The sequence below is a fragment of the Melampsora larici-populina genome (assembly GCF_000204055.1).
Source record: "Melampsora larici-populina 98AG31 unplaced genomic scaffold MELLAscaffold_65, whole genome shotgun sequence".
In the NCBI taxonomy this organism is placed as follows: Eukaryota; Fungi; Basidiomycota; class Pucciniomycetes; order Pucciniales; family Melampsoraceae; genus Melampsora; species Melampsora laricis-populina.
Genome location: NW_006768829.1, coordinates 150,617 through 166,305, shown reverse-complemented (window position 1 = coordinate 166,305; position 15,689 = coordinate 150,617). Strand labels below are relative to the sequence as shown.

At 38.8% G+C, this 15,689-nt stretch overlaps 4 protein-coding genes across 4 annotated transcripts; 2 read left to right on the top strand and 2 right to left on the bottom strand.

Annotated features, from left to right (window-relative positions):
* Nucleotides 1-1,440: 1,440 nt before the first annotated feature.
* On the bottom strand, nucleotides 1,441-2,050 carry MELLADRAFT_112381 (uncharacterized protein; the record flags this gene model as incomplete). The annotated part of the gene is made up of 2 exons (XM_007416869.1): nucleotides 1,441-1,656; nucleotides 1,739-2,050. 2 exons carry the CDS (start codon nucleotides 2,048-2,050, stop codon nucleotides 1,441-1,443), a joined length of 528 nt encoding a protein of 175 aa, XP_007416931.1.
* Nucleotides 2,051-3,037: 987 nt separating this feature from the next.
* Nucleotides 3,038-4,661, bottom strand: MELLADRAFT_68306 (uncharacterized protein; the record flags this gene model as incomplete). Its single annotated transcript, XM_007416841.1, has 3 exons — nucleotides 3,038-3,918; nucleotides 3,996-4,099; nucleotides 4,183-4,661. The coding sequence occupies 3 exons, from the start codon at nucleotides 4,659-4,661 to the stop codon at nucleotides 3,038-3,040; spliced, it is 1,464 nt and encodes a 487-aa protein (XP_007416903.1).
* A 5,052-nt stretch (nucleotides 4,662-9,713) lies between these two features.
* On the top strand, nucleotides 9,714-11,658 carry MELLADRAFT_118212 (uncharacterized protein; the record flags this gene model as incomplete). Its single annotated transcript, XM_007416893.1, has 2 exons — nucleotides 9,714-9,912; nucleotides 9,995-11,658. 2 exons carry the CDS (start codon nucleotides 9,714-9,716, stop codon nucleotides 11,494-11,496), a joined length of 1,701 nt encoding a protein of 566 aa, XP_007416955.1.
* A 490-nt stretch (nucleotides 11,659-12,148) lies between these two features.
* On the top strand, nucleotides 12,149-15,199 carry MELLADRAFT_118211 (uncharacterized protein; the record flags this gene model as incomplete). The annotated part of the gene is made up of 12 exons (XM_007416894.1): nucleotides 12,149-12,524; nucleotides 12,644-12,710; nucleotides 12,823-12,991; nucleotides 13,055-13,217; nucleotides 13,291-13,452; nucleotides 13,547-13,610; nucleotides 13,728-13,840; nucleotides 13,902-13,958; nucleotides 14,038-14,124; nucleotides 14,210-14,273; nucleotides 14,384-14,560; nucleotides 14,638-15,199. 12 exons carry the CDS (start codon nucleotides 12,223-12,225, stop codon nucleotides 15,007-15,009), a joined length of 1,797 nt encoding a protein of 598 aa, XP_007416956.1.
* Nucleotides 15,200-15,689: the final 490 nt, after the last annotated feature.

Genomic DNA, 15,689 nt, shown 5'->3' with positions numbered 1-15,689 from the left:
TGCGTAAGTAGCACTTTGATAGCTTACTTTGCGCAAAACTTCATTCAACTTCTTCGAGTCCTGTTGGTGTGTAACTCCAATATCTTGTTCCAAAACATGAGTTGGAATATTTTCGTCTTCTTCATCTGCCCTGTCGTACTCAGCTTCATCACCTATTTCTGGACCTAGTAACTCTACATCATCATCTTCAAGCTCTTGAAAATCGTGCGTAATTTCTTCCTCTTCTACTACAGCCATAGGAACACGGGGATCTTGAGGGGCGAAGTTACCGAAGTCTTCAAGCTCAGCTTCGGGTTCTTCTCCTACAACAGGAAAGTGCCCTCGACTTGATGTCTTCACTCGCAGTGGGGACGGTTCTTTAAGTCCTAGCTCGGCAAGCCCAGCATTCACAATACATGCAAGTTTGTGACAGAAACAAAATATCTGCATGGTGGAAGGTTTCCAAGTGTAGTCTGCAGAACTTTGAGCAACGAACTGGTGATGCATTTCTTGTGCTGTGATTAAGTTATTAGAACCAGGATCGGTTGTCTGACAGAGGAGGTATTTTCGAAAAAAAAAGGTGATTGTCAGTACACGCATATTTGATCATCAATCTCAAAAAAGACACAAAGGATTGGATGTTTATCTTATCAAACAGGCCGTGCTTTATCAGCACATTCGCCATAGGCTCAGCAAGCCATGGACCGTGATGATGCCATTCAACCACTTTCAGTGTAAGGTGTCGGACTTGGTACTGCCATTTAGAGTCAATGTAAGTCACCGAGCCTCCGATGAAACCATGTCGATTGCTTTTGGTGGTCCAACTATCATGGATGAGGGTGATCTTGCTGTCAAGTGACTTTGGTTATAAACACTTCAGTCAAGACTTCCTTTTGGTATATTTGAATTTGAATTGCATCTTACTTTCAAATCAGAGATGACCTTTTCTTTGAGAGAAAAGTTAAGTCGGTCTGATTCCTCAGACATCCATTTTCGCCCGTATAGATGAGCATCACGTCGAAGATATTTAACTATTCCTTGAAGCAAATGATCTTCAATCGTGTTTGACGGAAGAGCATTTTGTGCTAACCATATAGACGTCATCTGGTTGAAAGTAAGATTACTGAATTTAGAGCTAGGCGTAGATGTTAGAAAACCATCATTGGTGGGTGTAATCTTTTTCCCCTCAACAACCTCTTTTGCCTTGAGCTCGGCTACAGAAGGTGGTACATTCAATGTTTTATCTTTCTTAGCTTGATTACGACCAGTGCATCCTACATGATTACGACCATCTTGAGTATAACCATCACGATGGGTTTTCAAGTTACCGGTCAAGTTACTGTAACTGACCCGAACAGGATGGGCTTTTCCCCTTTCCGTACAAAACCTACAAGGATAGTTGAGTGCTGGCTTTGAACGATCCTATTTAAAGAAAGCACAAGCAGAAGAAACGTTCAGCTCTTACTTTGGAACCGAAGGCTGGCAGCGGCTCCTGAGGAAACTAATTCTACAAATACTCACTTCTGTTTTCAAGTAGAACGGTTCACCATAATACGCAAGTAGACATGCTTTTTCATTCGCATCAAGATTACGGCTTGTCTTCTTTACTTTTTGGTGATCATCCTCTGAACCGGCTAGAGGTGAATCAATTGTGACTCGTGAAGAACTTTGAACGGCCTGATACAATTTTCCGAGGGGAAAACTTATCAGAGATGCACTACAAAACCAAGCAAACCAAGTCTTTTCAAAGATTACGTACATTAGGGAGAGAAAGATCTTCGCCTGATGGGTAATTCTCCATTTTGGCGATTTTTGATTTTCTTGCCACAGAACCATCAGATTGATTGGCTGATGAATCTGAACCTACCGAGTGGCCACGCTTCTCACGAGGATTCACAACGTCGGAAATTGGCCAGTCACTCAAGGCTCGTCGACGTAAATCATCAGTAGTTGGTGACACCATATCTGGACGATCAAGTTGGGAGGAACGACCAGGGGTGGTACAACCACTAGAGGCTTCCTCGGGAGCTGGCTTGGTGGGAACAAACGATATAGTACTTTGAATAGGCATGACGAGGTCTTAAACGTGACCTAGGAACTATCCTGATTTGTTCTAATCGGATCAAACGCTGTGATGGAGAAAATTGAGCTCGAAAGGATTAATCGGTCGTTGGAAGTCCCTTGATTGACTGATTGTGGGGAGAAGAGCCATGCGCTAACATGCTATGGTAGCGAAGTTCTGTCCGGTAACCTAGCTAAAACCAAACTTAACTACATAAGTCCCTCGCGCTCTCTGAAACTCGCTACGAAAGGTTCGAGTACATAATTCAAGAAGAACCAAGCTGATGATGTGCTTTTGAGCATCCAAGCTAAGCAAAGGGACTTGAAGCTCTACAGAATGAAAGACCTCAAGAAGAACAACCATATAAAGCACACACAATCCAAAACTAAGAAAGAAAAGAAAAACAACCCTTGATTTCAATTCAATTAACAATTCCACAGCATCAGGTGCGTGATGAACTTGACCAGAGACTGAGTGACCATCCCATTTTACCACAACAAAGAAAACATCATGTTTAAATTGACAACCGAGTCTTGGACTTCAGCTATGAATTTTTTGACTATCTCAAATGAGATTAGGATGAATATATACTTGCCCAATGGGTCACAGCTTTCAATTCATCTCACAAGTTCATAAAAGTCCTTTCACATTTCCCTACAAACAGACCTCTTAAACTTTGGGCAATATCAAGACCATGATATTTCAATTAAGATCATTCAAACAAATTTTTATTGTCAATCTCATCTTCTAATCTAAAGTTATATCATTTATTCAAAAGACCAAAGAAAAAAAGCTTGCCATACAACTCTTTCAATAATGATCAATGACTCTATGGAGAACAAACTATCAAAAAAAATCACACCTAAACAAAAACAAAAAAAACAATCTTACATCAATCTAATTCCGATGCTCAAGTTGAGCTCTAAATCCGATCACAAAGTAAATCTAAATAAAAAATCCAAAACTGATTAATTGATTCTAAAAAATTCCAAACAATCAAAAGCCATTCAAATCTGTTTCGTTATTAATCTGTTTTGATTGATCGATAACCTTTCCAGAAACAACCTCTAAGCCTTCCCCAGTATAACTAACCAATGGACTGATCTCTACTTCTATATCTTCTGAAGCAAACTTAGCTCCAGCTTCCATCAACCAACGTTTCTGTTGTGCCAATAAATCCCTTCGACTACTTTCTGGATCATCACTTCCAGTTCCAGGTGCGTTCTTCAAAGGTGAGAATTCTTCTTGACGAGCAACTTCAAGTAAAGACAAAGAATTTGCAAAAGGAAAAACATCGAAGATGAAAAGTTCTAGTTTGATTCCATTCGGTTTAGTAGGCTTCACTAACTCTTTAGTACTGAGATCGATATGAGGAATCTTCTTATGTGCAACATGATAGGCCATCTGAGACTCGAAGGATTCAATAGATTTCAAAAAGTCAAGTGTGTAGAAGTGATTGGCGATGTTGGCAGACTTGAATTTCAATTCACCATTTTCAGCACGACTTGAAGCCATAGAAGCTGACATCTCTGAGTATTCAACTACCGACCAACGTTTCTTCTTGAGTGCTAAAATACCAACACTTTCATCAGGATTTGACTTGACTACCACCTTTGCTCCACAAGGCGTGTTTTTGAAAATTGAGTAGCCTAAAAAGATCGGATCTGCAACTTTGACTAAACAGTTATCCACGCAATAAGCATGAATATATTTGATCCCACGTTTGGTCATGTCTTCAAGTACAGAAACTCCTGAAGAGCACGAGCTACTTGATCGAAGTCCAGCATATAAGCCTCCGTTCCCATCTGGTGCGACGCTAACCCGAGATGGAGTTTCTAAAAACATCTTTCCATCATTGGTAAGAGCCGGAAGTACACCTTTTGGACATTCATCAACAGATATCAATCAATCGTAAATATACAATTCAAACTTCTTTCTAGGTAATGCAACTAACCTTGTTCAAAGAAAATCACATTCTTTTCATCGAGTCCGAAAAATGAAGATTTTCGGAAATACTCTTCAGTAGCTTTTCTCGTTGGACCACTAGTCATCACATACCTAACAAAAATCACAAAAAAATGAGATTTATAAGAAAACCTACTATGATATCTACAACTCGATTGATCAAAACAAACACTTACCAAGGAATGATCGAATGATGTCCAGCCAAGGTTTGTAACCGATCAATTTTCTCAGCTTGAAGTTGAAAAAGACTTTTCTTACTAGGAAGTCCAATATCATAACACCCTTTTGGATCACTACTACCTAACCTAGTACCCTGACCACCTGCCAACAAAAGTACAGCTACTTCTCCACCTTTTATAGCCTTTAATCCAATCTGTTTCCATTCTAAACTTTTACTACTATTTTCACTTTGACTTGATATAATTGATTCAATAGAATCAATCGGTGGTGGTTCTATATCTTTATCATCTGTGGGTTCAGATGAATCACTTTGAGTTGATACTTTAAAAATTTGGTTTACTCGGTTTGGATCGATGGTGTTTAATTGGTTTAAGAGTTGAATTTTTTCTTCTTCCTTTAAGCTATCGTAGAAACTCAAAACGTGCGATTGACCTGCATCGTTGTATCGTTTATGAATCGAATCGTAATCAGACATTTTCTCGTTAAGTTGGATTAATGGAAAGTTTTAGTAAAATTAAAAAGTAAAATAGTTGATGACGAAGGTTGAGTTGAACAGTTTCCGATCGAACTTCTCGATCATTTCATCTTAACTGTTGACGTCATCGTTGGCCCCGAAACCTCTACACACGGTACCAAATGCCACCGCAAATGTCAGCCTTTGATTTTTATGTGACAAGCTGCAGACTGCAGTCTGCAGCATATCTCGAATTCAATGCACTGCCAAGGACTTATGGTTGTCATCAACATAAACTGATCCATTCCAGCAAACATTTTTTGGTGTCTGTTCTTTTCATTCCTCCCTACCTCTGTCCGTCTCTACTCCTTACCTCTTTTTTTCCCATAATTCCACACTGTCTATGACCATGAAATAACTAAATCTTATCCTCAACTCAACTCTTCCAATCCTAAAAAAACAAATAATCATTTCAAATTACCATACCATGCAATAGACAATCAAACCCATACAAACAACTAATTATATAAAATATATAAAGTATATAAAGTACACATATATATACATTACCCAAATATCCTTCATTTTCCTTCAAAAGTTAAACCACAAATCTTACAACACTTTACACATTCACCAAACCAAAATACAACCTAAACCCATCTTTCAATCTTGATTAATCAATACAAAAAGAAGTAATACACTAAAGATAATCTAAGATCAATTTCCACTCACAACCTATACTTCAACTCATTCACACTTCTTCTTCTTCTGTTGCTGTAGCAGTACTCATTCCCATCCCTCTTTGTCCCATAGAATCTATCCTAGAACAAAACCCCGTCCAAAAAAAAACCAAATCAGTTTTCCAAAACCTTCAAAAAGCAAAAAAAGAAAAAACCGACTTTAAAGGTTCTAATCTCATCTTCAAATCTTTTAATCCTTTACTAACCGGTTTCCAATCCCCAAACTCATCTCTCAACTTCCTTAAATCATCTTCAAATAACTTCAAAACCAATCGATCATCCATTAATCCTCTTAAAGACCAAGTTAATAAATACTTATTAGGTTTTTCTTTAGGTGAGAATGAAGAATCTACTTCAAATAAACTACTGGGTAATCTTCTTTTGATCTGTTTGGATTTCGGTTCTATAAATTCTTCAGATAAATAAGTGGGTGATTCTAATGGTGAACTAGTTTCAAAAAAGTATCGTATAGCAAGTCTAAATCAATCCAAAAAATAAAATCAATAATCTTTCAAAACCAAAACCTATCAAATTTGAAAAAAAGCCACATACTCATAAACATCTTTATCTTCATAAACACTAGAATGACCCACCCCACTCAAACTACCTGCCAAAGATTCACTAAGATGGTTCTGTAATCCATGATCAGTAAGACCCGAGTTTTTCAACCTTTGACAAAAAGTCAACAAATTCGTCAAGAAATCTGTTGATCTATATACATCTGAATCAATAAAGATACATCTTAAGATAGATGGATGTGAGATTGAATTAAACAAAGCTGAATAGATTGGTACGACTTGATCGTTTAAGGATCCTACTAATAAGATCTTAATTCCACTTGATAAACAAAAGTTCATACTATTGATGTGCAATCAAAGATCGTCAATTTTTAAGATTAAAAAGATCAAGATCTGTAATTGATCAGTTTTTGCTTACCTAGCTAAAACTGATCTTGAAGCTTTACTACGAGGATCTTGAAATTCAAAAAGCTCATGAGCCGCAGGTCCTTCTAACAACTTCAAAACCGGTTGAAACGTAAAACTATTATTAAGTCCCATAAACGGTCCATTCCAGATCCCACACATACACAACAACATCACTTTCTGAGGCATGATCCCATCGATACGGATCAACCTTTCCATCAACTTACAACTCACTATACTTCCCTGACTATGACCCACCACAAAGATCGCATCCGATTCATGCAAGGCCTTCACCCAATCTTGTCGTTTATACAATTCGTTATAAAGATTCTCGACTCGGTCATCAATCTTTCCATCTCCTTCTAATGGCATCAAAGTAATAAACTCTTGATTCAGACTTCCATTCATCTCTTTCTCAAGATACTCTCGTAATGAGTTTCCCATCATGCTGGAAAACTTTTCAGATGTACCGGTAGGTTTACCCATCAAAGTTTCTAACCATGGACCAGGAAACCATCCATGAATACCAATAACTGAAACCTTTTTGATTCCTTTCAATCTTTCATGTCCATTGATACCTAAAAGCTTTAATGATTTAGGAAGTCGTGTACTGATATGTCGATTCTTTTCAAACACTTTTTGATTCATTTGATCTTTTCTTTCCTGATCGTTTTCAAATCTTACAGAATCATTCAAAGTAGGAGGAACCGAAAACACATAAGCTTGTACTAAATCAATCGTCTTTTTTAACTTATGATTGGTTTTCGATCGGGGTAAGAAAGATCTAGGTGGATGCATAAACGTATCTTCAAAAGTAGGTAAGATCAAATTAGGTATCGTCGCTCTAGCTTTTCCATTAATGATCGAAATCTTGGGAGCTGGAAGTTGACTGTCCGTCAATGGTCTATGAATCTCAGATTTAGGTGGCTCTGGCTCATTATCAGAAGTAGGATTAAGAGCTGATTGCTGAGGTGTTGATGTTCGCCAATACCTACTGGTGAAAGACGAACTAGGTTGTACCGTACTATCCGTCCTCATCAAATCCGCGTCAGTGGTCATCTTCATATGCTTTGTTGAACCTGTATTCATGCTTGGTCCCATTGGTTCTTTTCTTCTCAAACTCGGAATTCTTGCAAGTAAAGATGAAGTAACAGGTTCAGAGACTCGACTCGAGTCAATCGCCTTTGGGTCTTCAAAGCTAGATCCACTTGATCCAATTTCCATTGTTTCAACACTCTTTTGTTCTTCATCTATGTCACGTGCAGGTATCACTCTACGGCTTGAGAACATCCCTGCCCATCCACGACTGTTATTTGGGATTGATTCGGATACCGGATTCGGGATCATGTCACTTAGGCTACTTTTACGCGGATTAGGTGTCGTTTCAGTAGCCGACTCTTCAAGATCGTCATGAGAAGGCTGAGCTTGGTCTGAACCGTTCGGATGGCTTGACAAGGCGGATTGACTGTCGTACCATGAATAAACCCAACTACCCACTCGTGATGTGTAGGTTTGATTGTCGGGATTGTTGGTTGTTGGAGTAGTCTGAACTTCCGGCGTATCAAGTGAACTAGCGTCTATCACACTGGGCTCCTCACTCATTGCGACACTGTGAGTTTCAGAGGGTGTTGGAAGTGGAAAACCTGAACTTGAAGGATTACTCCATCCCCACCAAGAAGTACGAGACGACTTTGTCGAAAGCCCAACTTTAGGACCAGAAGCATCATTCTCCTGCAGAGAAGGTTTATTTTCCTGAGGGTTCAGTGGCGTTTCATCCGGTGGGACGGTCTGGATAGGTGTGGTAGATGAGCTCTTTTGGTCAATGAGATCGTCAGACGGTTTGCGCGTGGAGCTTTCAGTAGAAGTTGAAGCATCGTGAGTGGCTGCAGCAGATGTGAGTATGCTCGGATACCAACGAGATAAATAAGGTTGTGAAGTCTGTGTAGTAGGAGCTGGAGGGTAAGTGGATTCAATGGAAGTGTCGTGGCTGACATGCTGTGGATGTTGGATGGATGAGAATTCAGGAGTACTGCCTAGTGCAGTACTTGGTTGCGATGGTGTTGGCTCATTTGAGACCTTGTTGCTAAAGCCAAACCATGTGGATGATCGCGCTGGTGCAAGTGGTGAATGAGTGATGGACTCCTTAGCATTAGATAGTGTATCGTTTGGGTTTTGGACAGGAGTGGATTTCGATTGAATCTTCTGTCCTGAGGGAGAGTCTTGCACGTCAGATATTTCGTGGCTAGAGGAAGAGGATGGTATTTGAGAACCACTTTGAGGAGTATCAGGTTCGTTTGGAGGAGATGTCGGCTGTATGGTTCCCGCAGACCAAGTGGGAAGCCAAGTAGTTCTCTTGGCCATGCTGGATCGGCGGCGTTGTGAGTCTGATGGCCCTTTGAAAGACTCTTCTGTTGTTGGATGAAAGTCTTGAGTAGGAGAACGCGCTGTTTCTTGACTTGTGCTAGGTGAAAGATTGTGCTGGATAGAAGATATTGGTTCGCGGGTTTTACCAGATTCAAAGGATGAAGAAGAATTCGTGCTGGTTGACTTTCGAATGGAAGAACTAGAGTTGGGCGCAGGAGAGGATGGAGGATGTGCAGAAATGATTCGGTTGAGTGCTGAGCGAGAAGAATGGTCGAATTTCCTTTCGCCTTCTTTACGAAGTGTGAGTCTTGAAGGCGGTGAAGTGACAAACTGAGTGATGGGTTGAGGAACTTGAGCCTTTCCAGGTGTAAGAACTGATGTTAATGGATTATGATGAAGTCTTGAAGTACGTTTAGAAGATGTTGAATCTGATCGAGATGGAGCTTGGATGTTTGGATTGAAGTTTGAAGAAGAAGAAGATTGATGAGATTGCATTGTTCATTAAGTTTGTTTCTTCAAATGATTATGTAAAGCACTTTCATCCAATAATCCAATCAAAACTTGAAATTAGCATGGGTTACCGCTGAAGTGAGAATTAGAACCTCAAAGAGATAGAATCTTACTGCTCAAGATAGAATCTTACTGCTCAAGATAGCCTTTCCCCCGAGTTCTTCAGAGTTGTATGGGTTGATGTGATCTGAAAGATAACCAGAATTGAAGTCAGACTCAATGATCATGATTTCTAGTTGATCGGTTGGTCATATCGACTGATTTGTCACTGACTCCTGAAGATATTATCCAATCCAATTGTATATTTTGTATCGAGTTGAAGTTGGAGAGCTTCAAGTCTCCTTTCTCAATACGAACACCATTCTGAATCTGTCAGGCTAGATGTCACAGATCTGTTACTGACCTGTAGAGCTAGATATCACAGCTCATAACACATTCCATTCAATCCAATCTTGAAAAATTCAAAGTTGGATCGCTTCATTTGATCTCAAGACTCAAGCTCAGCAAGCTCAGCAAGAATTCAGGATTTCATTAAAATGTTATCTCGTCAATCAAGAATCCATCATCATCATTCAAAGCTCATTCAAACAACATTCTCTAGATCTTTTCATTCTTCACATCATCCAAATGAACAAAAACCAACTAATCCTCAAATCAATCAACCTGTCAATCAACCTTCCTTAAATCCTACTTCAAATCAAAAGCCAGTTCAATCATCAGGACATCAATCTTCTCGTAAGTCCTAAGAAACTTTGATATTACAATGATGGTTCAAATTCTAATACTACTCTTTGGATTTCTATCATTTAACTTGTAGGAGAACCGATCAATAAATTCACTCCACCAAATCGTCCTCATACTCATCCCGTATCATCACCTCCCTTCGCAAACCAACAAAACCAAAGAGGAGGGTATCCGAACCAACCCTTCCCCAACACTTTACGTGATTCGAGATACCCTTTTCCCAATCAAGTCACACCACAAGCTTATCAAAACCGTCAAGCTCCCTTTCCAAGGCAAGGAGCTCAATGGCAACCACCACCGAGACCGATCCAACCATCTCATGGGTCCAATCCAGCTTTTCAAAACTTTCAAGGACCTTACCATCCTCAAAGAAATCCATCCAATGTTTCTCAACAGGGTCACTTCAATCCATCTCAAAACTATAGACATGATCCGAATATGATGTATAATCAATCACAGCCTCAACGTCCTCCGTTCCCAGGTCAGTGGAGAGGACCACCTAATCCACAGATAAGATCCATGAACCCAGCGGGATTTCAAGCTAGAGCTCCAGGACCCGATCCAGAAATCGGATCTCCCCAATCTTCCTCAAATGTTCTTTCAGCTCGGAGAAAATCGGGCCCAGGAACTAATCAGGCTTATAGCTTAGATTTGAATGATGTATCAGGATTACATACGATTGATCGATTTGTGGGAAATAAACCGAACCAATCAACCCCCTTAACAAACTCAGCTGTTGATCAGAGTACAGGATCAAGACCAGCTCATCCAAACCAATGGAATCCATCACAATACCCACCACCTCCTCATCATTACTTCCAACAACCGAATTCATCATATGGAACTCCAGGATATCGAGGAGGACATCCATCCTCCGCTCCATCGGCATTCGCTCAACCCCCACCAACTTATCGACCACCGATGCGTGAAGGATCCGGATTCCAAGCTGTACGAGGTGGTGGTATGTCGGCCAACAGACAGGGAGGAAGAGGGGGAGGAGGAGGAGGGATTGGAAGAGGAAGAGGAAGAGGAAACGGACCTGGAATGTTAAGAGGAAGAGGAAGAGGAAGTTTGTTTAATAAGAATGATGAACCTAGTTTACCACCTCCACCTCATTCAATCTTAAATTCAGAAGGCAAATTTGGAGAAGATTTGAATCCGTCTGGATGTCCGTATGGAGAAGTGAAATTAAGTTCGGATAAGTTGATGATCGAATCTGTTGGCTCGAAACCTAAAAAAAATAGTGAAGTTCAACTTGATTTGAGGAACATGACGACCCATCAAACCGTCCTGAACGAATTACTTAACTCTTCAGTTCCGATTCGATTACCAGGATTTGAGAACCCAATTCGAATCACTCCTTTGAAAGATGAAGCGATCAAAGCTCATTATTCGATGGAAAGCCTTACAGGTGGTGGTGTGAGTGATCAGATCAAACGAGATGAAGTGGTGGGAAGAGCTAGGAAATTGGTTAGTCAGAATGGCTCTATGGCTCTTGAGAAGAAGAAACAGGCGGTTGGGGTGGTGGAGTTTTTGTTGATGTCTAGTAAGGAACGGGTTCAGAGGGTTGTTTGAAGTTGAGATCTTCTGGTAAATCGGTTTTCTATTTGCTTGTGTGTTTTTTTGTGAGGGGTGGGTTTGGTGGTGGTGGTGTTGGATTTTATAAGATCATGTGCAAAAATTGGTATCAATAGATATCTATAGAAAATTACTTCAATGACATTCTAGTTTATGTCTAACTTGATTGGTGTTTTTGCGTCTAGACTTGAACTTTACTCAGTTTTTCCTTCAAAGAATTCTGAACAGTTTGAACTTCACGTTATAACTTATAAGATGATTTATTCAAATTCTTGAAGAATTATAATCATCTGTTTTGGAAAACACTCAGGCCCAGGGTTTAGAACATGCAGGTAATGAATATTAAAGTTGAGTGTCATTAGAAAGACTTTCAACGAATTCAATCAACACAGTCCCCACAATAGCCAAGAACAAAGTACCAAGAGGGGATTGATTTGTGGGAGTGTGTTGTTTTGTCTGTTTGTGTTTTAGTACCCGTGGCCTTTCAGAGAGTGATCGGAGTGATCGGGCCCCTACATATTACATAGTGCATATTACCACCAGTTTAGTATGTATTACCACCACAATGAGAATATGAAATGAACGCTTCTGTTCTTTATAAGTGACCCCAGATCCATTCTCATCGCTGGTATCTCTCATCATCATCATCATTAGCTCTTCAAACTTCTGTTTCAATCAAACGTTTCAAAACTGAAACCCTAATCCAATCACCAAATCTCTACAATGAATACCAAAGAAACCTTCAATTTACCTACCCAAACCCAACTGAAAGATCACTTAAAACTTTTAAAAGCATTTTCAAATCTAAAACATCAAGTTCAATCATCCTACAAATTCAATTCCATCAACTTAACTTTGAACAATGATAATGAGTACAAATTTAATATCTTTTTACATTTGGCAGTCGATCGATTTGAAAAATGGTTAAAGATTATGGGTCATAAAGGTTATAAAGAAATCCGGTTGGATGATTTACCTCCTTTGGATGTACTTATGGTTTGGCATTCTTATTGTTTAAATCCTAGGTTAGTGTTTTTTCTTCACACTTTCCAAAAAAAGGTTAGTTTTCTTTACTTTTTTCTATGAATGATTTGAATATTTTGGATGATAATGTTTATGTGATAATTGGATTGGGTTTTACTAGATGGTATTGTGAAGATAGTCTTAGGTTACATTCTGGTTTACGGATTCCTTTTCCTTTGGAAATAGCGGTTAGTTTTTTTTTTGAAAATTCTCAATTATTACCCATTTATACTATGACTTCATTGGGCTTTTTGATGATCCAAACTGATGATGACATGAATTCTGGATAATGAATCAAAGGCCAGTAATATTCAATTCGATTCCACTGGCGACGTAATCACCAGTAGTCTTAATCCTTCTCAAGAAAAAAGTTGGATTTCTGAAGTACCATTCGATCCAAGACTGAATGCTTCCATCTCTTCAGGAAGAGTTATAAGCTGTCCTAATTGTCAAGCTGATCTTCACTTAGGTCAGTACTTATCTATGACCTCACTCACAAACTTATGAGTCACTGATCTAACTATTTTCATAGCTTGGACCAGTGCCGATCATACTGGTTGGGTCGATGAGGCATGTTTGATAAAATGTGATGAGTGTCAGGAATGGTCAGGTGATCGATTAGTACTTGGAAGAGAACGATTCATCTCTGATCTTCGTCAAGTAATCAAATCACCCGTTGACCATCACACCATTGCGTAAGCACTCAAGACTTGTCAAACCTTTCCTAATAGATACCTTCATCATTGACCTTGAATATGGTGCATTCAGTGGAACATTGACAACTTTACAGAACCTAACCGATTTTGAAAATGCAACTAGACTGAAATTAAACTTGATCAAAATCATCACTGAATCCGGGACTTCACTCGATTCATTAAGTGGATCTTCAATCGAAACTATTCTCAAAAAATCTTCACCAAAAGCAAGATGGTAAATCATACTTGATTGATAGATTCCTCAAAAGATGTTTAATTTCTTTAAACCTAATTCGCTGGCTCTTTTCTTGACTCTTTCAATTGAGCAGGCTTAGAAGATCATTAAGTGCTTATAGTTCTGGTACTCCTTTTTCAATTGATCTAGCTTCAGCTGTAAGTAAACTCCTTCACATTTTCCATCTTTAGAATATCATTCGACTTTTTCTTTACTACTTTTTGAGTAGAAAAAGAAGCTCAACTGATTCATGAATCTCTTTGGTTGTTGATTAGGTGATTCGACAATCATCTTTTGTAGGTAAGATGGTGGATTTAGGGTTCACTAACTTGATTGAAACTCGTGATGGACAACCAGTCTTGCAAAGGTGTTTGGATCGATACCAAGCGTTAGTTTTCTTATTCCTCAATCTGTCACTCGATTTTCCTGATTTGATTATCATTTGATAGGTTTTTAAGCCTTATGCGTAGCGATTCTTCTACCTTTTTTGTTCCAACTATAGATATGTAAGAATCAAATCATTAACTTTACTCAAGCTTTCATCCAAATTGTGAATTGAATCTTGGGTTTGTTTTGAAATTGTAGTGATTTGGCTTGGCATACACATCAGTTAGTTCGTGGATGGAAGTATTGTCAAGATACGATTGATCTTGTAGGAAGACTTGTAGATCAGTTAGTCTATCTCTTTTTTCCCAAACATTTTTAGATTTCAGTTTATTTTCATATTTACGTATTTTTTGGATTTTTGGTTGTCAAGTAATGATGATGTTGAAGAAAGTCAACTTTCTGATTCATTTGAAAAAACATCGAAAGCTTGGAAAGTAAGTCAACTAACTTCTCAATAAGCCCTTCAAGGGGTTTTTTCTTTTCTCATTTGACTCTTCATCATGAACGTATGGTCAAAGGTTTAATGATTTGATTTGATTTGTAGGATATGTTTGGTGTGAGTTATTCTGGATGTGATTGTTCATTAGATCATTTTGAAGAAAAAGATCAAGTTTGTAAAGAGATTATCACTTTACTTGATCATGAACTTCAGTTTGAGGAACCGATCTTTAAACGAATTGATGATCACAACCGTTCTGAAAGTCTTGGGTTTTCTGAAACTGTGAGGATCATTTTCTATCAGATATTTCTTACTCGAGTGACATAATAGGCTGAAGGTTTTTATTTTCTTTTTTATAGAATGGTTTCGTATTTGATAATTTAAAACAAGTGATTGGATCTGCTTGTGGTGGGTGTGGTGGAGGTGGTGGGTGTGGTGGTTGCGGTACTGGTGGTTGTGGAGCTGGAATTCAATCATTTCAACAAAAGATTTCTGCTTGTGGTGGTTGTGGAGGATGTGGGAGTGGAGGTTGCGGTAGTGGAGGCTGCGGAGGTGGGATGCTGAATTCTTATAATAAGAAGATTTCTGCCTGTGGAGGATGCGGAGGATGCGGGAGTGGTGGAGGATGTGGTGCAGGAGGATGTGGAGGTGGAATGCTAGAGTCTTTTAATAAAAAGATTTCTGCTTGTGGAGGATGTGGTGCAGGAGGATGTGGAGGGGGATTAGTTTGAACTCCAAGTCTAGTATACTTTCTTGATTTGTTTTAACAGATCATTGGTTTCTGAATTCCCCTTCAATGGTTCATTTCATCTCTATTATGGATATATGTCTAGTCATTTGTTGTATTTCTTTTATGAATTGTATTATTGATCATTTATGAAATCCCAACTCATTTGAATTTTGAATTTTGAATTCTTATTTAAATTTGATGAGATGAGTTGGTCAAAGCTGATAGAAATCTTTTTGGGGGGGATTTATTGGAGGTGATAGGTTAGCCAAGGTCAAGACTAACAAATTATAAGTTCTAAAGCATCTTATTGTTTGTTCTTTCTAGCTATATACTGAAGCTATACCCAAACCAGATTTGCTACCTTGCTATGCATTATCTTTTGAGTAAGACCCAAGGTGATCATCAATGCACAACACATAAATCAAGAAAAATTCACAAAAGCTTCAAGAAATTTGGTTGATCACCTTTTCTTTTCCTTTCACCTTTTTTTCTGGCAAGTAAATTCCTCAAAGAAGAAGAAGAAGAAGAAGAATTGATTAGTGCATTCAATCTTTAACTTTGTAAAACTTGTAGCGTGTTGCACATTTGTACCCCAAGAGTCTTGAATTGCCATGAAAGAGGATGTGTTACCTCTGACCTATTGGGAGTGATTCATTTGACCAGCTCACTGATATAATGATG